This window comes from Thermobia domestica, chromosome 7, assembly GCF_964235325.1.
Source record: "Thermobia domestica chromosome 7, izTheDome1.hap1.1, whole genome shotgun sequence".
Classification (NCBI taxonomy): domain Eukaryota; kingdom Metazoa; phylum Arthropoda; class Insecta; order Zygentoma; family Lepismatidae; genus Thermobia; species Thermobia domestica.
Genome location: NC_137460.1, coordinates 32,126,540 through 32,153,741, shown reverse-complemented (window position 1 = coordinate 32,153,741; position 27,202 = coordinate 32,126,540). Strand labels below are relative to the sequence as shown.

General features: G+C 34.9%; 2 protein-coding genes across 2 annotated transcripts in view; both read right to left on the bottom strand.

The window, feature by feature from the left end:
• Positions 1–2,778, bottom strand: part of LOC145689992 (uncharacterized) — a 38,083-nt gene extending 35,305 nt beyond the window's left edge. The window contains exon 1 of the mRNA XM_081764453.1: positions 2,648–2,778. The gene's annotated coding sequence lies outside the window, so the exon portion shown is untranslated. The remainder of the gene's footprint in view (positions 1–2,647) is intronic.
• LOC145689991 (uncharacterized) lies at positions 338–26,981 on the bottom strand. The gene is made up of 3 exons (XM_081764451.1): positions 26,356–26,981; positions 8,977–9,709; positions 338–4,253 (listed from the first exon to the last, which is right to left on the bottom strand). Exons 2-3 carry the CDS (start codon positions 9,540–9,542, stop codon positions 2,777–2,779), a joined length of 2,043 nt encoding a protein of 680 aa, XP_081620577.1. The 5' UTR covers positions 9,543–9,709; positions 26,356–26,981; the 3' UTR covers positions 338–2,776.
• Positions 26,982–27,202: the final 221 nt, after the last annotated feature.

The window sequence follows — 27,202 nt, the reverse complement described above, 5'->3', positions numbered from 1 at the left end:
TGACCGCGGACCAGTACCAGTTCTCTGGTGTCCTTTCTACTGTTTGGCACGGGGCATTAGGAGTAACCTAACCACAAGCATCTAGTCTGCTACGGGACTCCTGGCTTTTCCTTTCTCCTGCCACAGGGCTCTGTTGGGAATCCTACACTCAGTTGCTTAGCCTGCTACAGGGCTCTGTGACCACTAACCTCCTCACTGCTTGCTACGGAGCTTTGAGCACTCCTTCGCCACTCTGCGTAGACTTCCTAGTGATTGGTTAATTCCCGGGAAAATATTTTTCGGGAATATTCCCCAAAATGGGAATACTCCGGGAATTTATATACAAACACAAAGAAAATTGCATTCTATTACTATATTATGATTTCAAAATTTAATTCGTTTTTAACACACTATATATTTATTACTGTTGTCGCCACAGGATTCCTTAATATGTACATTCTGAACGGTATTATGTTGTGGATTTCCTAAATTTGACCCTAGTACTAATATTACAATTATTTTAAACTTTAAAATGTTATAAACAAATTAGGTTTGTAACTGCCAGAAAAGATACGTGGTCTCTCGATAAATTCGTAAGGTTACCAATGTATGGGATGGCACATATACAAAATGTTGTTTTGAGATACAATGCGCTTTGTTACTGTGTTCTCACTGTGTACTATTAAATCTCTAATTTAAGAAGAGAGGCTATTTCGAACAATATGGTGTTACAAAAATTCATCAACTCCTGGTACATGAATACACACGTATAAAGAACAAATCCTAAGTAATACAGGTGTGGAAACACCAGTACAAATGAAACGTCCTGAGAAGCAACCATAATTTTGATGTGTAAACATTACATTTTAAATGTACATGTATTTACAACTACACAGATTCCTTTATTATTCTTTATACAACTACACAGATTCTTCCTGAGAGAGCGAAATTCGAGTCAGAGACAACAGACAGACCGACGTCTATCACTAACGGTGGTTCGGGGTATTTGACAAAACTTCATGTCTATCTCTACGGAATTTTCGAGTTTATTTTGCAAACTGGTTTCTTTTCATTTATAAATTCATATTTTGCTACTTTCTAGTGCAAATGGTAATGGAAATTTAAAAAATCATATTACTTAGTTATATAAAATACATTACGAATTTCATCTTTTAACGTCGAAATTATTTAAAACCTAGAAGTAAATGATAATAAGTGAACATAAAATAATTACTCATATTTTTGTGATAATTTGGAAAATAAAGAAATGGAAATAAATTCTATCCTGGGAATTTATATTCCAGGGAAAAAACCGGGAATTTTCGGAATTTTTCCTTCCCACGGTAATATTCTTACTGCCCACCACGAAGCCTGCCTTAAGGGTTTGTGGAGATCCTGTCTGTGAGCTCACGGTCAAGGACTACTTATTCTAACCTGACAAATCTAGATGAGAATAACTTTGCAGTTTTATTTAGTGAATTTTACAATAAAAACCGGTAGTGGGAATCGATTCCGGACACTCATTTTATTACCTGGCTGTACCTACAACCCATATGAGTCAGTTTCACAATATAGAACAAACATTCACCTGTCTATAACAATTTTTTGTTACTTTCACCTTGAGCGAGTCAACTCTGTCTAGCATACTGTGCACGCCTTGGTATCTATTCTCTAGGATATCAATCACCACGACGAAATATTGTATTATCGAAGGTGACGGCTGGAGCCAGAAATAGATCTAAGTACATGTTTTCACAAGTAACCTTTATTTAAATATTCACTGTTTGGATGATTGGTAACATATTCTCTTACTTGGGAATTATACTGCCGTATTTCTCTATTCAGAATGGAATAGTATACTAAAAGACTGCTTTTGAGAAAAGGCTTCCAAACCCAAACTGGTCACTTTAGAACACTACGCGTCATCGTGCATTGTAGGCTAGGCTTTGCCAGTATTTACGCTCATCATTGTCAATTACTCGTAACAACTGGCGGCTCTTGAAGGAAGTGACATCAGTAAAAATTTTAAATGTTGTTGCTTTAAGCTGAAAGAGGGTTCATAGAACTTTAGGAAGCTCTATACAAGAATCAGTACATTAAATAAAGATTTGTTCAATTATCATGTAGCGATAAAACTTATTATTTTACCGACGACTTCTCTTAAGAGTCGCCATTGCTTTTAAGATTGTACTAGTGCATTTACTGGCCAGAGATACGACATTGTTATTCATGCATTCATACTGTTACATCTAATAATTTCAGTTATGTATTAACCTCAGTGGATACGTCGTACTAATGCTTATTGCTGCCATTAAGCAGAAGACAATATTGTTTATGTTACAAATATGACCTACGCATTGTGCCTAGGCTCATACCTCATTGATATACTCACATTATAATAAACTCTAAATACGAATTACTCCTACATTCATATTACCGAAATGAATTACGATGCTGTATTACATGCTATTATGATCACGTAATTTCTTTGCAGGTACCCATTATTAAGTGTCGGAAGGTTTACTACTACAAACAATAACATCTGAATAAGGCATAGCGAAGCTATGACACTTTTTCTGCACTATTATCTCGCATTACGCATCTCACACTAGAACTAAAAAAATCATAATTCTGAAACTACATTTACTGAAAATTTTATGTATCTTACCATATATAATTTTATTTCCCTTACGATACGTCTATCTTTACCATTCCAGCGTATCCATGGGTAATATTTCGAAATTAATCCGAAAATTAGTAAAAATAATAGAATATATGTTACAATAATTACATGCATTTAGTGCTTTTTGTGAATTTTACGTATGTGCATGTTACGAGTTGCGGATTGTGTAAACTTCTGAGGACAAAACGTACATTTATAAGGACGCAATCCCATATGAATACGTAAGTGACACAACAGATGAGATCTACGAAAAAATATTTTCCCACAATCATTGCAAATGTAACTTTGCTCTTTAAGATGAGTGGTTTCTATATGTCGAGTTAAATTTTCTTTATTGTTAAAATATCTACCACATAGTTCGCAGTTCAAAGTCTTTTCTTTAGTGTGTAAACTCACATGTGAATTGAGATATGCTTGACGTTTAAATGATTTGCCACATTTATTACAGGAGTACTGGTTAACTGAAGAATGAGTTTGCATATGAATATAACAATTTGCTCTACATGCAAATGCTTTGCTGCAGACATCACACTGAAATGGCTTTTGTCCTGTATGAAGTATTTCATGTCTGTTCAAGCTTCCTTTTTCAGTAAATTTTCGTCCACATACCACACACACGTATTTCCTTTCTCCAGTATGAACGACTACATGCTTCACTAGATAATTCTTGGAGGAAAAAGATTTTCCGCAATCAATACAAGTATATGGACGTTCTCGGGAGTGAATTCTTAGGTGATTAAGTAAGCTTCGCTTTTCCTTGAATTTCTTTTCACACTGTTCACACTTAAAACGTTTATCCTTAATGTGTGAAGTCATGTGGCATCTTAGATATTGTCTCAATGTAAATGACTTTCCACACTCTTCACATGTGAACCGCTTAAGTAACCCATGCTTTTTCATGTGATCAGAACAAGTGTTCTCCGATGCAAATATTTTCCCGCAGATAGTACACTGAAAAGTTCCTTCTGCGGTATGTAATATTCTATGCTTAAGTAAGGTCTCCTTCTCGGTAAATTTCTTCTCACAAATGTCACACTTATATTTTTTCTCTCTACCCCGCCGAATATGTTTGAGAAGACCACTTTTCCTAGAATAACAATTCCCACAATCACTGCATGAAAATTTACACTCCGAATTTCTTTCAAGATGTATCTGCTCAATATGTCTAGCCAAGGTTCTCTTATTTGCAAAGCGCTTTCGGCAATAATCACATCTAAAGGACGGTTTCCCATGAATATAATCATTAGTGACTAGGGAGTCATTATCATTAAATGATTTTGAACAAGTGGCACACGTATTAACCTTATGCTCAAGTTTCCTATGGTCATATACAAGTTGTTTTGAGCTGTAAATAATTCCGCATACAAGACATTTTTGCGATTTATGTTTAACTTTACTTGGGGGAAAACTGTTTGCATTTAAGTTTGTACAGTTTGCAATATCTGAATTTGTGGCAAATTGACTATGTATTTTATCTTCGCAGTCTATTTTCGTCCCTGCGAACTCGTGAAAGCTTGACTTTAATGCTTTCTTAGGTTCCAATGTAAGTGTTTCTCTTTCACATGTTTTGTCAGTCAAATGGCAATCCCATCTGAAATAATAAAATTAGTAATTAGTATATCAGGAAAAACACTTCCGAAATAATCAATAAAAATAAAGTTTATGAAATTATTAATGTAGCTAAGCGTTTAGATAATTAATCATAATCAGAACAATTCATATGAAAAAATAAACTCCAACCTAAATAGGAGAAGTCCGAGAAAATCCATGCACAGAATGTTTGTCCACTACGAAATCTACTTGACGCCAACTGAGATCGAACCAGGGACCTTATACACCAAAAGTGAAAACTATACCACTGAGCCACAACGGCCTTACATTAGCAAAAGTGAAGGAGAAAACCGGCGTGACTAGAAGAAAAATTGCAGCAATTGCTACTGCGCTTTTGGAAGATTTTAAATATGTGAGTCTAGAGTAATGATGGGTAAATTCCCGGGAAGATATTTTTCGGGAATATTCCCGGGAAGATTCCCAAAATGGGAATTTATGTACAATTACAAAGAAAATTGCATTCTACTACTATAATATTATTCCAAAGTTAAATTAGTTTTTTTTTATCACAGTATATTATTATACAGTTGTCAACAGAGGATTCTTTAAAATGTATATTCTGAACGGTACTATGTTACTTTATTGATATTTTATTATTTTTAAATAGTACGCATAAATGTGTATTTAGTTACAATTTGTTCCTTGAGAGGAAATATATGAAAAAAATGGTGTGGTAAGTCCACATATTTTTACACCGCTAAACAGTTTAAATTTGTAAGTGGATTTTCTAAACGTCACTCTACTACTGATACCTTAAAGATATTAAATTTTTACATGTCATAAACAAATTAGATTAGGTAACTGCCAGAAGATACATGTCTCACCATGTTATCAACATTTGCACATACATATTTATGTTCACAAAATTTGCAAGATAGTTACTTATCTTTATTTTTTAGCACGTAACACTGCCATACACGACCTTTCATCCTACCTATTTCTCGAAATTTCATGCGTTAATTCATATGGAAGAGAAGTCCGAGTACCACTTCAGAAATTCAGTCATAGAGACAGGAGATACACCGAGATGGTTCGGGGTGTATTAATTGTACTTCATCTCTATTTCTACATAATTTCTACATTACTTTACAAACTGGTTCTTTTCATTATTTGTAAAATAGTAAATTGGTACTTTTTAGTGCAAATGGAAATGAAACTAATGAGAGAGAGAGATGTTCCCATATACCTCTCTCAACATATGATTAGTTACCTGTATATAAAGTACAGTCAACGATTTTTTAAACCTCCAAATTATTTAAAGCCAAGAAGTAAATCATAACGAATAGAAGCAAAGTAATTAGTCATACGGTTCTTATAATTTGGAAGATAAAATAAATAAATGGAAATAAATTCCTTCCCGGGAGTTTATATGTCAGGGAAAAAACCCGGGAATAATCCTATTTTTTACTTTCCTTCCCACCGGGAATATTCCCACTGCCCATCACTACTCTAGATCAGTCGCAAAACATAACTGACAGAAGTAAAATTCAAAGAGAGGTTGTGAAAAATGGTATAAGTGTAAGAACTAAAGAGACTTTTAATAAAGTAAAACCTCGTGCCATCTATTTTGATTGGAAGAAAAACCAAACGCTCACGATGTCCGGATGTTAGAGGTATGAAGATTGAAGAACATTATTCTATCTGTGTGGAAACGGGTAACAAATTTCTCGGCTATGCCGGAAATGCTTTGACCGGATCAGCATCAGCAAAGAATATTGCTAGTTTCATCTGCCGCGAATTACAAGAAAATAAGGTGGACCTATCAGATATGATAGCTACCGGCTAATATTAATGTTGGGTCAAAGGAGGAGTGATTAGTGTTCGAAAACCATTTAGGGAGGCCCTTTCAGTGGTGGATATGCTTATTGCATTTCATTGAACTACCAATTCGTCATTTACTAAAAGATATTGATGGTGTAAGTACTGGCCCTTACACTTTCTTTGGCTCTATTGGTAGATCATTTGTGAATTGTGAAAGAAATTCAGTGTACGGCTTCGAAAAGATTTCAGGGTGTCCTACACTCCTAAATGTGCGTGATCTCAGTTATGATCAGAGGTACTTGTGTGAAATACTCCTATCTGTCCTAAGATGAGACTGATAAAAGCCTAGCAGATTAAGAAACCTGGGAAACTTGGCACGTTCGCTGGTTAACAGTGGCTTACAGACTTTTACGACTATAGGTGTATATATCAATGCCAAATCCTTCAGAGGAGCTCAAAACTCTATCAAAGTGCGTGGTAAAAGTTTATGCAGCAGTGTGGTTCAACATCAAACTGAAACCTCTTATCAAATACGGAGCTAAACATTTGTTCCTGACCATAAAACTTTCGCGATGTTCGCAAGAACCATACAAGACTCCAGTCAATAAAGCAATTTCCAGAAATGCATTCTATGCAAATTCTTAAAACATTCTCATTGCCATGATTGGTGTCGACAGATCAACTACACGAACCCTTGCTGCAGATAAAATATCCCAATGCAGAAAGCAGTGTAATCCTTCTGAAATTCGTTCCTTCGGAGTGCCAGTATTATACTTTGAGACTAATAATTACACAGAAAGATAACTGGAATGAGTGTAACATAACAGAACGCTAATACTGACTGAGACAGATGAAAATTTGCAAAAAATTCGCGCTTCAGAAAATACATGCGTTGATATCCCTGAGTTCAAATGTCATACGCAAGTAGTGGAAAGATTGGTGAAACTTCTTTCAGTATGTGGGGCACGAGAGAGCGATTTCTTTATTCGTTCCAAAATTTACTCTTGAAAGTACATGCCTACTTTTGAGACAAAGTCGCAGTCTTTTGCAGGAAGACATGAACAAAACTTATGAAACATTCAATCTAATGTTGGTGGGTGGGTGGGATTGAAGTCGACGGCAGCCACCTCTTAGTGGTGAATTCTGGCTTGATCTAGCCTGTAACATAGAATATGAACTTCGGTAGCTTTAGAAATTCAACTCGTCACGACAAAGAATCTTAACACCCTCAAATTACAGTCTACTTCAAGCGAAGAGCAGTCTAATAATTACACATATACATAACAAACGTGTATTTGTTTACAATATCTACGAAACTTAAGACCCATTGAGTCCTGGCTAAAAATAGTTTAAAGAATTGAAATTTTCTATGGTAAAGTACTATGATATGTTGCAACTTTTGCCTCATATCCAAATTCGAATTTAATTTTTTTTAATTGAATTTTTTAACTTATTTGCATAATGTATCAAACTTAAGGGCCATTGCGCCCCGGCTTAAAATTATTTTAGAGGATTGAAATTTTCCATGGTAAAGTTTTAGAATATGATGCAACTATTACCCTCTATCCAAAATCGAATTTCGAAAAAAACTTTTTTGGGCTTCATTTCACTCTACCCTAATAATTAGGGACATTGCAGCACCTCCATAACTGTTGATTTTAATGAAAAAAGTGTAAAAACGTCGCGTGCACAACGAGAGAAAAAATTTCTTTCCTTTTTTGCATGGTAACCAACGACTTCACATTTTGATGTGTGTTGCCGACAAACCAAATAATTTTTTAGGTGACTCGGACCCATGTTGAAACAGTGGCTCGAGATCCCAAATTCTCTTAAATTTCGGTTAGGAATTTTTTAAACCCCTACATTTCCCTTTATAAATTCGCTGCAGTTGGCAACACTGCAATCAAACTGATGCCATACAAGTGTCACGTTTTTCTAAAATACCAAGTCTTAACCACATCAATCGGGTAAATAAAGAACTGATTAACAGAAAGTCTACGAAAACGACTAAGACCAGGAAGGGTTATATGCCTCGTGTGCTTGTTTATTGGTTGGTTTGATTTATCACTAGAGACCGGATGTTAGGCAAAATGCCTATTCTTTAATATTAAAGATATGATCAAAAATAATATTTTAAAGTTTATATGGCGGGTTATAGTTTCAAATTAAGCCAATTTTATTTTGCCTATTTTGTCTATTTTGCCCATTCTGCCTAAATAATTGCTTTAGTGCATAATATTGCCTATTCTAAGTATTTTCTTCAAAATACGGCTTTATTGGGGAAAAATATATAATTTAGTACATCAACAAAGGATTCTGCCTCTTCCGAAAAAAATATAAGTGGTGTTTGTAGTGATAAGATATCGCAAAATTTTTGACTACAAAGTGTACTGGCAAAGTGCTATAAAATTTTGGACTGCTGTGTGTGCTGATAAAGTGTATAAAATTTGGACTGTTGTATGAAGTGATAATGTGCTGTAGAGAATTATTTACCAAATATATATGGAATACATGTCAAGTGTCGTTTGTATATAAACGCTACCCATATATATAGTAAAAGAAAATATTAACAAACTCGTAACGGTCATGTTTCTATATTCTTTGAACATTATCTGTGACTTGATTTCATTTTTTAATTTATTGAGTATTTATCTTCATTATTTTGAGTTACATTTCAGTGCCTATTTTTTAAATTTTAAGTGCCTATTTGCCTGCCTATTTTCCAGGTTTTTAGTGCCTGAACATCCGGTCTCTATTTATCACCCTTTTTGGCAGAGAGGCAATATGGGATCCGATCTACATAAGCTCTCGGCGAGAATCGAATCCGGGTCTTTCGCGCCGAGGGCTCCTACACTATCCATAAAGCCACGAGGGAATTTGTGAGCTTGTTCATTAATTAAAAAGAACTCTACAGTTTATACGGGACTTTTTTCTTATCGTACCTTTGTACTAGAGATTGCATTGAAGTCACTTCTCCAGTATTTAGTGGACTCAATTTGTCTTCTAGACACATATCTTTTGGAACTTCCATCTTTAATTCGTTTTCCTTGTTTGAAGACACATGTAAAAGTAATTTTGACTCTGACAAGGAATCCAAAGTTTCAGTACGTTCGTCCAGCATGGTATCATTACCATTATTGGATGATGTTCTAAAGTTTAATTTCAGTTGAACACAGAGATCACCAGATTTATTTTGATCTAAAACTAACTTGTTTTCTTCGCAATTTAAATTTTTAATATCCACCCCATTATCACTGAAAGTTAGAGCACATTTTGATGATTTGTGAGAAGTTGAAAATTGCTGCCTATTATCTGTTTTAGTGTGTGTTGTACTTTGAACAAACGATTCATCATGCTTGATTGTTTTGTAAAATGGATGAAATTGCTTCTGTTCCTCAAAAGGATATCTTACGCTTACGTTTACAGTTTCTGATCTTCTGTTGGATTCTGAAGTGCAATACAGAGGTAGTCGCTCGCAGAGAACAATAGCGTTCTTGAGTTTCAGCATCGTGATATTAGAAACAAATTCTTGCACTGTTGTATCTATAAATTGGAAGTCAATATTGAAATTTTACTAGCATTTCAATGAAAGGATGATCTAATTCAGAGCCAGGTTACAGATAATCACCGGTGTATTAGTTATCTCAGAAGTCCAGTTTTAACCTTGTAGACATCCTGCAAAAGGCGGTGAAAAGAACACATTAAGTAAGCTTATACTATTTTGTAGTTATTTACTTAAAATTGTTTATTAACTAAGATGTGTATTAATTCATTTCTAGGTTACCGGCAGAATACAAAAATACATTACATGATTATTACAAATGAAAGAATCTAACGTTTGCAAAGAAAAAGAAAGCAAATCAAAGTATAAACATTTAAAGATGCTGGATCACAATTTTTGAAGGTAATCCTTTATTTATCCCTAAGCTTTGATATTCAAACATTCATTTTTACCTGTTCTAAATTAGTATTCTACGGCTAATACATCTGAAAACATTGGCACCAGATTTTGAAATTGAACGCGTTATATGAAAAAGGGAAACATCCTACTTGGTACGAAACTGACATTTTACAGTCAATATGACCCCATTTAAAAGTTGCATTCATTGAATAAATAAACTTTATACTCATATGATTTGACAAGTATTCACTTGGATAATAACACGAATTGAAAGAACGAAAAGATTGTCATCAAGAGTTAATTTGCTTTTAATTTATAACCGTTAGATAAACGGAATGCTTCCCTCCTCTAAATGACACATTCAATAGTTATTCCAGTGGTGTAACTGTATAGTACAGTTCGTTGGCTCAAGTTTATCGTCAGGTTTCACTACGAATGAGACAATGGCACTCAAAAAGGATACGAATGATAATCGTGTTTGATGTTGACTGGGTTAAAGTATGTTAGTTCTTTACAATACAATTGATTCTATTAAGGCTAACAGTTTCTTCTAGAAAGCAGGCGTATGGTTTGGTTAACAATTAAAGACTACTACTCATCATAGAGCGCCTGTCATGGCAGTAGCGTAGCTAGAGTATTTTTCAGGGGGGCCAACGAAGGGCCCAATAAAATTTTGAGGGGGCCATCTCCAATGAATGAAGAACTTGATTCACATAAATTATATAGATATGTATGTATGTATGTATGTGTGTTCAAGATGAATGTTTCCATCTTTGTTCATGAATTTACTATTTTCAAAACAGCTAAAATATAAGAGTTGAGTTGATTTTGGGTTTAACGTCCCGTTCAGCAGCGAGGCTATATGAGACGTGGACCTACTGATTAACGTGGAATCCGAACCACATGAGCTCCCGCCGGGAATCAAACCCGGGTCTCCCACGCCAAAGGCGCGTACGCTAACCGCTTAGCCACGGAGGAGCTCAGCTAAAATATAAGAATTTACTACCTCAAACAACTAGGGCACATTTATACAATTGATTTCCATTCTAATATAAGTAGTTACTTAATCACGGCGTTTAAAATATGTGTGGCTGATTGATTTAAGGAACAAGGTGCCTCGTTGCAATTTGCACTTATGTCATGATGCTAGTTATTTTAGGAATTTGCTTATTACATACGAAGGGAGGGCTAGCAGAACTTAAGTTGTACTTTCGAATCAAGCTGATATGCATACTGCTATGTTATGTTTTCACAAACAGACTAGTGGAAACTCCATTAAAAGTAAACTGAACTTACTCTATTTATTGTAATAATTTTCCTCACTCTCACAACAAAGAAAAACAATAAATATAACAATTCAAACACTTGTATAAACTATACACTTTCGTTACCTTTGTTACCTTTCTAGAACAAGTATTATTACGTGACAAAACAAATTATTTTATGTTGTGTTAAACGGTAGAACGGACAGTATTATTTCAGAAAAGGTGGAAGATTATAAATTTCAAAAACAGCGCTTCGTCTATATTTTCTCTTGCTAAAATAGCTAATTTCACTTGTGTGCTTGACAGCTATAACACATAGAAGCATTGATCAAAACCAGTTTGTAACAGTTTATATTGTAAAAAAGTATGTAGTTTGCTTAGGTAGTTAATAAAACTGCATATGAATACAAAAATAAAAGTATGATCAACCATGTGCATTTGAGCTTAGCGGTAGAACAATGACTTCAGATTCGGAAGATGATGTGATCGATCCCTCGTGGGCAAATGTTTCGACTTAGGAGTTTACCAAGATTCTTCCTTAGTTCACTAGCGAAATGCTTATGGCCCAATTGACTCATTTCCCTCATTTCTATTCTCTGAGCCTCGGATGTTTAAAGTCTTAAAATAAATTCAAATGTAGTTGAAGTAACTTAACGCTATTATCCTGTAGTCGATGCTAAATTAATATTGTTAGTTTTCAGATTGGACATGAAGGAACAGCATTAACTAGTAGGCTGATATCCTGTTAAAAATTCCCGTCACCACTGATTTACTGTTCTTCATAATTCCTACAACGTAATTCTCTCGGAAATGGTTAAGCATATTTTGATGAAGAACAAATATAAATCTGCGATAAAATTAGGTATTCAGTGACTAAACTCAGTGAATGGAGTCTTTATAGACCAGTTTCATAAACTCCTGATATCTCTCTGATTACTAAATATCAGATAAGATAACGGGATGACAAACTGGGTCACTGGAGTAACTACCACTTTTATACAAGATAACACTACTGCCGCGACCAACTTGTATCATCTCGTTATCTTACCTGATGGTTAGTAATCAGGAGATTGAAACACTGGCTCTGTGATAAACTTTAGAATTTCTCTATGAAGTAGCATTTTAGGAATTAAACTACAGTTGAAATTTTTAAAGGAAAATACTTCTGAACGATTTATTTACAAAGAATCACTGAATTTTATTACATTTCCCCAGGTAGTAAAGTATCGGTCCATCAAGCGCTGACTCCGTTTTCCTGAAGGCCGCTAGTATCGCTTGTTAACATTGTACCAGAAGGATTCTACAGAATTGCTAATGGCCAAGAGCGTTAGGAAACTAGACGTACGAAAGACAAGACCAGAAGGTAATCGAGCGGGAGAAAAAGTATCGGTAGTAATAGTACTTGCTCGTAGTATTCAGCATCTAATTTTTCTCAAACGATCGGGATGCGAACAACAGAGAGAATGATTATTTCACAAGTAATAAAAAATTCTGCTCTCTTCTTTTATTGTTAATGAAACAAGACAGCTCGATATTAGGTTGCTTTGAAAATAATAATAATGCGAAATTATTTAATGGATGCTATGCATTTGTTCTATGTCGCCATAATCAATGAGAATTAATTACTTGGTGTACAAATTATATAATAAGTAATGTATGAAAACTTCTTTCGTCCAACTCAAGTGTATTGTTTTTCTGCAGTTTGTGTTATTTGTAAGTAAGCATCTCATATTTTAGTATGACTTTCAACATTGAAGCGAATGAAAATGTCGACTGATTTGATTTTTCTTTCTATTTCTTTGTCCAAAACAAAGAAGATAACTAGATAAAGGACAGAGGTTAAAAGAAATGTTCAAGTGGTGAGGTCAATGCATATGCATCAATCCATATGTACCCCACAGATTTCAGTGAATTAGATCTTGCTGAACTACAAGCAAAAACGAGTAAAGATATTTTATTCGGAACGCAGACTATTGCAACATACGGTATTCTGCAGTTGGTAATTGTTGTCGAGAGACGTTTTGGTAGTAGTTTTCACATGTAGCAACGACCCACTTGCCGTTTGTCGACCTATAGCAATATGACTGAGTAGGGGGGCCAAGAATTTGAGCAAGGGGGCCAGGCCCCCTTACCCCTCCCTTAGCTTCGCCACTGTGTCATGGGCTACCAGTTATTTTGTTTGTTTATCGTGGTGTTTGTTGCTATTATTTTTTTTGTAAGTTTATAGTACGAATGCTTTTAAAATATTTAGAACTACTTATCTATGTTAACTAACTCACTCTACGGCTGATGGAACTCATGGTTAATGGTCGCATCCATAAAATTTCTGTAATCACTTCTATCGTTAACCAAATGGATCCAGTTTTTAGTATATATTTCAGTTTACGAGGTATGCACTAATTATTGTTCATTAATGTGTGCCTAGACCTTAATAATGGCCTTTTCTCTTACTGAGTTTCCAACTAAAATTTTGAAGCAGTTTCAGTTTTTTCCCATTCAGGGTAGACAGATGACCTGCATACGTGAACCTCCGAGACTCAGTAACCCTTCAAATTTTAGATAACGGATATAAATTATGCATTTTCTCGTTACGAAGTTTACGCCATTCTCCTTTTAAATTTGAATATTTGGCCCATGATTTTGCTTTCCCTTATTATCAGTTGTGTTTTTTCCTCAAAAGAAGCGACCATGTTTAACATTCATACATTGGAGCCCATAATTATCGTTTCATATTTAAAACTTTTCGGTAGAATTCGTAAAGACAGTTTGGACTGAATAATAATACAAATTCCCTGTTTTTAGTTCACACGTAATTTCTTGGTTGATATGATTTTGTTTTGTTAACGTTGATCAAACATATTTGAAAGTATCCACTTCTTCCAAAGCATGATTCGATATTTTATCATAGGCATAATCTGCACTTGTGTGGTCACAGGGTATTTCCATATAACTTTGTCTAATTTTATTCCTGATACCGTGACTCTGTAGACGTTTAATAGAACTTCTGCATTTTTTATTGTCTTTATATCAACTTCTATTAGACTGTCATCCTCTGCATAATCCATAACTTGATGAGTGCCATTTGACTCTAGGCTTTGGTCGCTGTCTTTGGTTTTTCTAATAGTGTATTTCAGAACGAATTAAATAATAATGGCGACAACTCATCTCTTCGTTTCCAGTCATTCTTAACGTGAAAGCTCGGGGACTAATACTTTTTTTTTTTTTTACTTGGACTTAACTTCGGATTTCATTTACACTTTTTTTAATCTAACGAGTTTTTTCCTTTGTTTTCTTTTGAATTTAAATTCAGTAATGTTTTACAATGTTTCCCTTTTATATCAAGTTGTAGGCTTTCCCGAAATGAAGAAATAACTGATGTGCCGAGTAGTTGTATTTGATTTCTTTTTGAGTATTTTCTGATTGGTATATATCTAATCGATAATTGATTTACTTCGCCTAAATCCATATTGATATTTTCTAATACTTTCACCTGCGTTTGGGATGAATCATGGTAGCAGAATATTTTATAAGATGTTGATAAAAGAGAGAAATTGTTGGAGCAAGTTTTGTCGCATTTCACATGAATTGGAATAATAACTCTTTTTTAGTCTTGTGGCCTTTAACTCTTGATTCAAATAAACAAAGTGAGTTTGTGTATTTCTTTCTTTAATTTTCCGATTTCAGCCCACAATAATAAAGCAGCAATTTCCTCTACACTTGGAGATTTGTATTTCTTCCATTTCTTTCTGACGACTTCTCATTCTAGTTTATTAGGCTATGCTGCATGCATTTCTCCTCCTCCTCCAGGAATATCATGAATTTAGCGAATTGACTGTAAATTTAGGAAGTTGTGAGCGAAATCCTTCAACATATTCGCAATACTATCTATATCCATGATAATTATTGTCTGCTTTTGTAATGTATAAACGTAAGGATGATACCCTTTTAAAATTTGTTTATAGCTTTACATATATCTCGAATATTTTTGTTTTCTATTGTAATCCGTTATCATCATTAATGATTTTAACTTTCAAAAAATCGCATTTCTTCGTTCCAAATGTTTGGAATTTCCTTGCTTATTAATAAAATTCTCTAATGTTTTATCACTCAAATTCTGTAGCGAATAGAGTTTTGTGTATTTTCTATTCGTTGCTATCTTAGTCAACTATGGTTTGTTCCTATGTATCTCTGCATGCCGTAGTTTTCTTCTGAAAAAAACTTTGTGTCCTTAATATTAATCCAGCACATATCGTCAACACTAGTCTATTCGACTTTTTCTAAAACTAGAAATCTATTCGGGAGTTCCATATTATATTTCCTTACACCCTATCTTTTTGTCGATAATTTCCTTTATGCTACGATAATGTCTTTCATAATCCCTTTTATTGGTTAGAACTTAGAATCTAAACGATCATCACACACAAAGGAAAATATTATATAAATGATGATCTAATTATTATCATCAGTTTCAGTATCATTTTATTCTTCATTCAATTACAGTAATGATAATGTGACTAATTTTTCCCTTCAAATGTGAGATTATACACACAAATAAAAATAACTCTTTTACATATCTTTACAAACAACAAAAGAGAACTACAAGATGCTACCGGTGCTTAGTTTGAAACCCAGAGAAATCGTGCTGAAAACAAATAAAGAAAAGATAAAAGTAATGCACAACAAATTTAGAGAAAAGTGAAATGGTGCTATAGAAACTAAGGAATTAGAAGTTAATACGTACGTCTATCTCGGAGACTATATCCATAAATTGTAATATTAATAAAGTAAATAGACATATTAAGAAAGGTTGCGTAATAGTCGGATGGGATAGCTCCATATTGAAAAATATGATATCGATGTGTCATAAGATTTCAATTGTCATTGAATGTATTTTGTCTGTTCTAGACATAGCGTCGGATTTGTCAAAACTTGCAAAACCACACACTGACCAGTTGTATACTACACAACGAAGAATGAAAAGATGTGTGCTAGAAATTACCTTTAATGGTAAATAATTATCATTTGGAGTAGAAAAACGACAGCATTGACACACATTATGGGTAAGAGAAATGCACTGAAGAGTGAATCTGGCGGGAATATTAGAATAAACAATGGTTGATTGTAGACGTTACCGAGAAATATATCACATCTCATTAGACGTCATCCTACGGAAATCTTTATTTATGCAATTTAAAATTAGAGAGAAAAAGTAAAATAATAGTGGAAGAGGAATTTACAAATATTAATTATCTGAAAAAAAGTTCATTGCTATTTGTTTCAAAATATATGAAAGAAAATGTGGTTATTTCCTTCTTGTTTCAGGACCACGGTGGCTCATTTGTAGAGCGTTCACCTATGGTGCTTGGTGTCCGTGGTTCGATCCCAGCTCGAGCCAAGTGAACAATGTGTCGGGCAAACACCGTGTGCGTAGGTTTTCTCGGGTCCCCCCGTTTTCTTCATTCAAGCATTTCATTCATTATTTCATCATCATTGTCTACTTTAGCCTAGCAGGTATAACTATGGGACGTAAAACTCAAAGCTATTATTTCATTTCTTTTTCCCGCTAGATTCGGTTTGCTGTAACCCAGAGTTCTGCAGCAATTTGTTTGTCGTACTCATGCGTTCTGTCGTAACTCAGTGGAAGATAGCAAGATTTTAGAACCAATATTTTGTTCTAATATTTTCATGATTACTTATGGCAATATTAAACTACGAACATTTCACAAATGCTTCTTTATTAAGTTAGAACATTATTTTTGGGGAAGAAAAAACAGTTTCAAAGTAATATCTACCCCATTTTTGCACAGTTGTGCTCCATTCTTAACAAAGAATTTGTTAGTTTGGTATTATCTGGTTCATAAGAACAAGTTTGTAGTCAACTTTACATAACATTAGCTTTGGGCGTCTTAAGTTGTGTGACCACGCAAATGCAATTACCTCGATGCATTTCCTCCCTCTGTTTAGGTGCAGGATCTCATTATAAATTAATGCACGTTGTATTTTATCTTCTAAGTTAGTACAGTCAGAACACAACAAAGAACAATGTTTTGGCGCGCTTCATATCAAAACTAAAGTAGAACTTCTCTAGGTCAGGGAACTGTGTCGAATAGCAGTGGACTAATAGCTTAATTAATTGAAACGTTCCTAGTTATAATGTTAAAGCGAAAGTATTGTAAGTTATTTACTAAAGTAGAAACAATGTTGTAAGAATTGAGTGGTAAGATGAAGCAAATGGTAGATACAAAAGTCTAGTTGTGCTTAGTGTTTACTTGGCGTTCATCATATGCGAGATCACTGTGGTTGGAAGCGAACTGGGACTAGTTTAGTGACAATATTGTGTTCACCATATCAGTACATAATTTCTAATGTTAGTAAGGATTCTCTATATTTATCAGGTTATTAAGAAGATTACCAATTTCACTGTAGTCGCTTCCATCGCTGAGCTACGAGTTTCGACAGCAACACCTGCTGTTCACTGTTTATTTCGTATTGCGAGGTAAAGAAGAATGGGAAGACAGCTGATAGTGGCATGCAAGGGAGAAACTGGATTCTCCAATACCGTGCATTTTCACATGGCATCTAATAGGGAACGTTACATAAGTCATTTTCTGTTCTTTAATAGTTAAATAAAACAACTGTGCATACACAACGAAAAAGGATAATGCAGTAATACCGAAGTTGATACAAATATCGTTATGTAAAAAACTGTGTTGTTCCAAATAGTGCTCTTTAAAAAAAGAAGGAATTAAGTTGTGTAGTGATAAATGAGAGTACACTTACAGGAAGTTAATAATAGTAAAATTAAGTTGTTCGAACCGATAAAAGAATTAAATAAGACTCTTCAAACTTTTGATATAAATTTATTAAAAGGCATGTTGAAATTGATCAATAGTTTATTTGCTTGGTGAGGTGTATCATAGACTACCCCTTTTTGAAGTTTTCATCATTCTTTAATGTTTCAGCGTTAATTGAGAGAGAAGATAGGGAGGTATAATATGCTAAATTTATTTACTAAAACAAAGTGTTAAACACAAAGAAATACTTGTTAAGCTAGAAATGAACAGAGCTGTAAAAGGCACAATTAAATCGGAAAACATAAAGGCGCTATTTGTTTTAATAACTGGAACGTCAATTAGTATCCTTTTTGAGACAATTAATTATCTCTTGCATCTCAAATACATTTAAATTTGAATTTTGTTAAAAGTAATTGAAGAACAATCATTGTAAGCAAAGAACTACTTAGTCTACAATAATTTCAGAAGACCATAAAATAACACAAATATCAGGCTCGTTGTTTATATGGCGCACAGTAGACGTGGAGAATAATTGAGGTAAAAACATCCATGAGTAAATTGCCAGTGTGGAATTGGTAACTATCTATTGCTGTCTATTTTTCTTACATATTGTGGAGTTCTGATGAGGGAAATGAAATTTATATATTTTGTAGTAAAATTTCGATGTAATGCTCTGCATTTTAGGAAAAATAATAGAATTGTAAAATTGCAGCTTTTAAATAAATAATTTTAACTGCTCTTGATGGTTGCACGCTTTCAAAATTGTGATAATTAGAATTAAAAACAAATGAACTGTAATTTCGAACTCCGGTGTTTCATTAAAAAATTTATTTCTTTGATAATACGATTTCCTAGGGAAAATAGTGAGAATTTATGTAACTTTTGAAATGTTCGGTTTAGCTATTCCAAATAGAAAATAATAAAGAAATCAATTTTATAACCTACTTTGAAAGAACTATTCGTTCATTAAAAATTGGACATGAATTTAGAAATCTGTTTGTTTCGAACAATCCCTTGAGCCCTAAACCACCTTAGCATGAAAGAGAATGTACTCGAATATCTTCTGTTATGAAGTGTTTTCCACTCTTTTCTCCATAGTTACTAAAACTTTCAGTGACTTGGACGTTAAAAGTATACCCTTTTCTAGGCGTGTTTTATATATTTTAGCTTTTCTTATGCTCAATATTGAGGAACACAAGGTGGACTACAAATTCATTGAAAGGATACCAAATGGAATGGAATTTTTTAGTTTTATATCACACGGTTATTCCGGCTAGGATAGAAAAATGTCTTCATACACGGTTATCTGATGAATTGAAGAAGCACTGCGGAATAAAGAGGAAACTAATTTTACAAATAGATGTTTGTGGGAAAAGCCAAATAGATAACTGTGGACTGATAATAGTTTATTATATAGGTATACTACATTTCTGAATCAGTAAGTAATGAAAAAGGAACCAGAGGAACGAATTAATTTGAGACACATTTTTGAGAAAACCAAATGAACAATGGTGAAAAGTATCGTTTAATATCTCTCTCAATTAGCAGTAACTTACTTCGGAATTAAACAGTCAATAGAATTGTTTGTCTGGCTGCTTATTGGAGTTTAGAGTCTGTTGTGAACGCTGAAGCTATATGATACGTAGAGCTACAATTTCAAGTAGGAAGAATCACGTAACTTGTTAAGTTTCAAGAATCTCCCAACAGGAATGGAATTTGGAGACCCCTTGAACAAAAAGTACGCTAGCCCAAAAGCAGGGCGGGCTAGTTAACGCAATTTTATTGTTCCGCTTCATAACTTTCGGTGAGCAAAGAACCAATAGTGAAGGTATCATAATTAACAGCAATATGATTTTAATTTATAAATTTGCATGCAAATTCTAAGTGTAGAAACTCATGGGTACTTTATGAACGGAATAGACTTTGAGAGTTCAGACAGAAGAACGATGAATTCCGTAAAATTATCTACTGAAGCTTGGCAACTGTTGGGAAGATGGCACAAAGTGTTTATAAATAGACACGGACTGTCGTTAGGTGGTATTGGAGTTAGCATGTGTAAACAAGATGAGATTGATTTGAGATTCATTATGTATTATGAAGACACGGACTGTATTATGAAGATAGATTAGTAGGATCCTAAAGGATTACCGTAAGAGGGTAGAAATGGATTAATAAGATTGGAATAGTAATTGAAATCAACATCAGTAATAATAACTTCTTACGAATGTTACGAGTAGAGGTAGAGAGACAGATTAAGAATAAAGATATAAACAAACGATATAGTGTGTATTCTTAAGATTAGCAAGAAAGTTGGTGCTGTCGATAGGATCAACCAAAAATCTAAGTAACAATATGGCAGCGATTCCAAACTTCCCACCTTTTAATGCTGAGACTGACAACTTACAGTTCCATTTGGAAAGGTCTGAGCATTTTCAGACTGTATTGCGTGTCAGATTTTTAAAGAAAGAAAAATTTCAACCTTATTTACGGTAACGGAAGCTGATGCATATGATCAGTTATATAATATCTGTTGGCCAGCATTCCTCACCGACAAATAATATTCTGAAATCAAGGAAGAGATGAAAAATTATTATGCTGGAAAAGTGAATATAATTTCAGAACGTTATTAGTTTCGCACAATGAAGCAGAAACCATATTAAACAATTACTAGCTTTGTGCTGTACTTTAAAAAGCTATCATCATACTTCTAATTTCACTGCTGTCTAGACGACGATTAGTGAGATCAGCTCGTTTTTGGAATTGTAGGTGAATCGATTCGTCGGAAGGTGTTAAATAATAATAAAAAAAAATCTTTCCAAAAGCGACTGGGATTGAGTTGAGTATGGAAAGCATGGAACAGCAATTGAGATTATACAAGCACAATTCAAACATAAATGCGGAGATTCTCCAAACCAACAGAAGAGCCAGACTCACGTTTGAGTTCCTGTTCTTTATTACCTCAGGCTACGCCAATATCGCCCGATCGTTGAAGTTATTAAAAATTGCAACATAAAAAAGGAGGATGTCCAGCATGGGGGAAACAATATCTAAAGGTGGACGTATGAAACATTCTGTCTTAGCGTGTCGTTATGATACTTATAAAGCTCAGAAATATGATTAACAGGCTATAGCGAGTAAAGATGGACAAAAGCAGGAACAGGCTAGATAGCAAATGGAAGAGGAAGATTTATTAGATATGGCACAATTCATTTGATACCATATCGTATGGAGTGGAGGAACATCAATCAACTTCGAATAAGACGTCTGAAAATGGAATGTTTGAGTTATTATTCGCTGATCAGAGACAGGCAAAGAACGAGGCATAGGCCGGGTAAGAATGAGTTGTAGGATATGTCTTACCGATCCAGATAAAACAGTCTTCTATGGAAGAATAAATTGATTCGAAGTGTATTTCCCAGAAAGGAGAGAAAGGATACAAAGGGGTTGGACTCATTGCTTTGGCAAACGGAAACATAGAATACCAATGAAGAAGAGCAATTTCGAGAAGGATAGAGAGTCAAAGGATTCAATACAATTTAAATCGGGCCGACAACCAGAGGAAGTCATAAGATGTCTGATGGAGAATGAGAAACAAACGTACGATAAAACTGATTCTCTCATGGATCGATAGTGTGAAAGCGGAGCAAGGTTCCAATTTGATGAAGGTTAGAGAACTAACGCTTATTCTCATTCATAGTTCAGATTGTATTTTGTTTTAGTACTGTTGCTTTAAAGAGAGATTCTCATTTTTGGCACACGGTGGAGAATGATGAGAAGATGGCAGATAGTGTATATAAATGGACACTGACTGTCTTAGATAACATTCGAGTTAGCCTGCGTAAACAAGATGGGACTGATTTGAGATTCATTATGATTTAAGTTTGTGTTATGAAGATAGATTAGTTGGATCTTAAAAGATTCGCGTAACAGGGTAGAAATGGATTAATAAATTGGAATATTAACTGTATTTTAGATCAGTAATTACAATTTCTTACGAATGTTAGGAATATAGGTAAGGGCACAGAATGAGAATATGATTAAGTATAAAGAGATAAACAAACGATATTATGTGTGCATTTAAGATTAGCAACAGCAACAACTCAAAGTCAATTTCTACGCAAAAGTAAGTGGGTCTCAATAGCTTTCGCTGGTACCATGGGGTACGTAATGTTTGCATTTGTAGAAGATTTGACAATTTGTCTTTAAGATATTGTAAAGAACATTACAAACACTTACTTACTGAAAACTGCAAGTAAGTATGCTTAATGGCTAACAAAATATGTGGTTTGCGCAATATGGGACACTATAAGTGTCTAGGGTTTGCGCAGTAGACGATACAATTTCGAAAAAATATATTATTGATCTATAACAACGAGAATCTTTTACAATGCTAGTGCGCACACATAGTAAGATGATTTATTAAGCAGATAATTTCCATTCATTACCAAAGCTCAATATTTAATTCAGATACTAATACCAAGTGAGCGATAGCGAGTGAAGGCGGGTAAAAAACCAGGTTGATTACTTTCTCTGTTACGACTGAATGAGGATGTGAGTCAGTGTTGAAAAACCCTGAAGTAACAACTATTTAAAATACTCGCTTATAGAAATTGTCTGTGTGTCCAGGAATGTGAAAAACTCGTAAAACTTACAGAAACAAAATGAGTGAATTGATTGTTTTTCATGAAATTTCTGCTAACAAAAGAGTGTAATGTGGCATTTCCAAGTGTAAGAAGCTGCACATTGGTGTTACTACTTAGAATGAAGGTATGCTGACATCAGACATTATGGCTTATTGAGGAAATTACGTGGGGCGTTCAGAAAGTAATGCCTCCAAGCCCATTTCTTTGTCAATACTATTGTAAACATTCGGAAATATTTACCATTAATGCATTGAAGTTTAAGCTATAGAATATCACTTGCTTCACTTTCCTATTTCTTCTCGTTCCAGAGCAATGGAGCAATCCATAGCATTCAATGGTGACGTCCGGTTGGAAGAGCGGGCTGTCGGTGAATTCCTGACTCCGATAGGTTGTGCGCCCAGGAACATTGATCGCCATATGACTGCAGTTTACGGGATGCCTGTGTTCACGTCAGCACTGCGCAGAGGTAGGCAAGGACTGTGAGAGAGCAAAATCCAGCGGCATCAAAATCTCCATGATCAACACCGAAGTGGACGGTCCTCATGGTTTCTGATAAGGACTTAACATCAGGTGGACGAGTATTCCGGGCAATCACAGGATCGACAACACGAAACGCAAGCACACTCGACATTTCCATTGGCTAATTGAGCGACATCATTGAAGCTCTTCTGCGTTACAAGATGTGCGGTCTTTGGCTACCACGGCAAACGACAGCTGACATGAAAGAGTCGAGGATAAGAATCTGTCAGTAGGTGCTCTTGAGATAAGAACAGGAAAGTGACGACTTTCTTCGCAAACTTTTACTCTCTAGTTGTGGAAACACCATTACGACCCGAAAACGAAGCATCAATCGAAGGAGTACCTCTCCTCCGCCAAAAATTCAAAGTTTTTCCATTCGAAAGCAAAGTGTTGTTGGTCCTCTTCTGCGATTGGGATGGTTTCGTGCATACTGAATTTTTGCGAAACTCCAAAGATGGAAGATGTATGTGACATTTGAATTGTGACTTATCGCCCAGAAAGCAGAAAGGGCGAAAGCACTTTCCGTGATTTCCAACCAAGCGCACATCCTGACTACCCATTTCATGTTTAATGCTTTTAAGAAAGGGGACAATATGAAAGGTCTGGAGTGAAAACCGAATTCTAGGGGAAAGATAGAATCGGAATTAATTAGTGTTTCATTCGTTTTTAATGCTCTCCTGATAAATTTGCATTTTGGCGCTTAGCACCTTTATGCTTTCTGGGGCGTAATGTTGAAGGAAAATGTTTTAAATCATGTAGAGTGGCACGGATTACTAAAATTGAGTATAAAATATGACACAGAAGTAACGCATTGAAATAAAAGTACAGTTACATATTCAAATGTAAACATTGTGTTGATAGTGTGAAATGTCACTGCCTAAAATCGGCAGCAAAAGGTATAGTCGATTCCTTATATACGTGGGTAGTTCTGTAAATTTTTTGAACTTCCTTGCTGGATTTTACAACAGTATCTCTTCCTCCTCTATCGCTCTTTTGACCGTATTTGCTAGGATGCAATATCGCAGTATCCATTGTGTATCTGTCTCTCACTCTCTCTCCTGTTACTATCGCTAATGTGATACAGATATCAGGCCTCCACATTTTGCTATAATCGAGTACAATATATATATATATATATATATATATATATATATATATATATATATATATATATATATATATATAAGGAAACCATATTTGTTGAACTATATATGGTGAAAACTATATATATATCCAATTTTCTAATCACTGACTGAGACACCGTTTGGAACTGTGGCAACTAAGTAGTCCACGTGGAGTTGATGAGCGGCTGTCAAATGCTGGAAATGAAGAGTCTGGTTGGCCATTTAGTTATTGGGTGTGTTTTCCACAAGTTCACGCGGACGATGACTTATTTATGGTACTAGCCACCACACGTAGAAGGCGGCATTATTTATAGAGAAACTCCACATGTATAGATGGTACGTAATCTAGTGAAAGGTACCCGTAATCGGCGACGCGCCTGCCCTCTGCGGATGCTCCACCTCAGCGCTCCAGCGCTGACTCGCTTAGATGGCATTCGTTTTTTTTAGTAACCACTTAGAAGAGGTTGATTTGTGATTTTTACATTGTATTATTTATGGAATATTCCAGCACGCAATATTTACTCGCAAAAGGGTAAAGTCCTTTTAAATTGAATGTGCACCGAGGAATTCTTAGCAAACCTTAGGAATTCTTTTTAAGATAATCACAATAAATTTCCTCATAAATGACAAAAAATTTTCGTTTGTTGGCCTGAAAATAAACGACCTATTCTGCGCCAAAAAAGAATTTATGAGCTTGTCTTTCTATGCGGGGTGATTAATATTATCTCTCAAATCTGTAAAGTGTACTTAAATTAACTGTGCAGCATATTTTCTTCAAGAGAAACACCAAGCCACAATGAACAACGTTTAGCTGATAAATACCATCAAGGATAATGCTTATCTCATAAATAGTTGCATGAAAACCCAAACTACGTAACCCGGGGTCATTGGCGTCGCGAGTTTTCTATGAAATGCTTACTCATAAAGAATCAGTTAAACATTTCAAACACGGTGCTGGAGTAATTTTTGCGAACCACATTTTGGAAGATTCACACGTAAAATACAATACTCTACATAAGAAAACATACTTATGAGGAACAAAGTTCTGCAAGCAACAGAATAAAATCAGAATAATGCAGTTATATTTTAGGTTTACAAGTATAGGGTTACTAGCATGAAATCTTTATGATTGCTTTACGAAGGATACAATAAGTACGTGTATATAAAAGAGGATTTTATTAAATGCTATCTTCCACGAGCGTTGCATTTCTGCAGTGTACAGAAGCTGGATTTTATGTTTACGAGTGAAGCGTTATTTATGTGAAAATAAAGCAAGTGCTACTGAAACTCGCATTATCTCCAAAACCCACTTGTTTTCACTACTCCCGCTTACGTGTTTACTACTATCGCTGACCTAGCTGCTCGCTTCGGACGCACCAGTTTCGGCCTGCCGCCGATATCATTCGTGCCCACTTAGCAGAGGTTGGTTTGTTTTCTGCAATGCAGTTTCGGTTAGAGTGCATTTTGAATTTTCGGTATATTCTAGTTTCACCCGCAATCTTGCAAATGTTACGTATCCAGTGTACGGTAACTTACTTTACAAAATATAGCTCAGCGAGCGAACGGAGGTTAGAAACCACACAGGGCTCGTTATGTTATTGGTTCCTATGAATGTTGTGCCCAATGTATACTTTTCCGGTCGTTTTTCTGCCAAATATCCGGAAGCAGTATTGATATGCAAATAGTACGAGAACAGTAATCTTTCAACAAGTACTTCTACAGGCCTCTTGAATTTTATCTATGTTGAGATATTTTAGTGTCACCCAGCGAAAATATTTTAGAGGACAGTAAGAAGAAAATCGGTGAATGAATTATATATTTTTTCAAGTATTTACAGTGGTGTGCCAAAAGTAAACCTTAACGTCAGACACATTTTTTTTTTCAATTGCTCTCATTTGAAATGGAAAGAAATAGCTGATACATTCATAAATTATGTGTACAGTCCTATAATTATTTTTCTTTGATGTTATACTCATTTACCTTGACCATCCTTTTTTGTTTGCTTTCTTTTTTGTTAGTAGAGACATGAAACAACCCATGAATAATATTAAATAAGTAAGTATATAAGTACTTACTTGGAAAAAATAACAATGTGAGCATCACTAAATTCGTACTTAATCCTGATTATTGTAATTTGTGTAAGAACAACTTCACTTCACTTCACTTCACTGGGAGGATAAAATCCCCCCTTTATATGTTCCCGGCAATAACGCCTTTGAACAAGATTTGTAAGTAATGTATTCAGGTATTGAGATAATTAGTACAAAGGTAAAAGGTAGAAAGGTTAACAAGTAATAGCAATTACAAAGTAAAAAAAAGGATTATCGTAAAATGGTAATAAGTAAGTGTCACAATCGGGAAGAGAAAGTCAAAATCGGGAAAGTAAAGGTCAAAGTCGGGAAAGGAGTTCAGACAGTGAAAGAGGGCTGAAAGCCAAGTTGAACAGGGCAAAAGTTAGAGGAAAGTAGGAAGTGTAAAATGTAAAAAGAACAATGAGTATGAAAAGGAAGGGAGATGTATGTACGTATAAATGTAAGAGAAAATAGAAGTGTAGTGTAGGTGTATAGGAGATCCCACTCCACTCTCTTCCTCACGTAGCACCACAGCACACGAGGCACTCGACGGAACGGCCGCTGTCGAACTCCATCCATTTTCATCCCACCATTACCTGTAAGAACAAGCTTTTGAAAGTTTACCAAATTCCATTGAGATGGGCACAGTATTGCCAGGTCCCCAGCTCTAAAAGTCCCTACTGTGGCGTCAAAATTCCGTCACGATCCGCTACCCTTAGTAAAATTCTGCTATTTTCCGCTACACTATAAAATTGAACTTTAATGGTAAAATTACTGCTGTTAACAAAACTGCTAAATATTTCTTGTGTCTCCACTGAAATATAATCCGGGACCCCTTGCTTACAAGGCG

Bases quoted from the DNA above. Each gene is read 5' to 3' on its own strand.
- LOC145689991 (XM_081764451.1), bottom strand. From the start codon at position 9,542: ATGCTGAAACTCAAGAACGCTATTGTTCTCTGCGAGCGACTACCTCTG. The intron at 4,254-8,976 runs GTACGATAAGAA...TTATTATTTCAG, and splicing joins ATGCAATCTCTAGTACAAAG to ATGGGATTGCCATTTGACTG.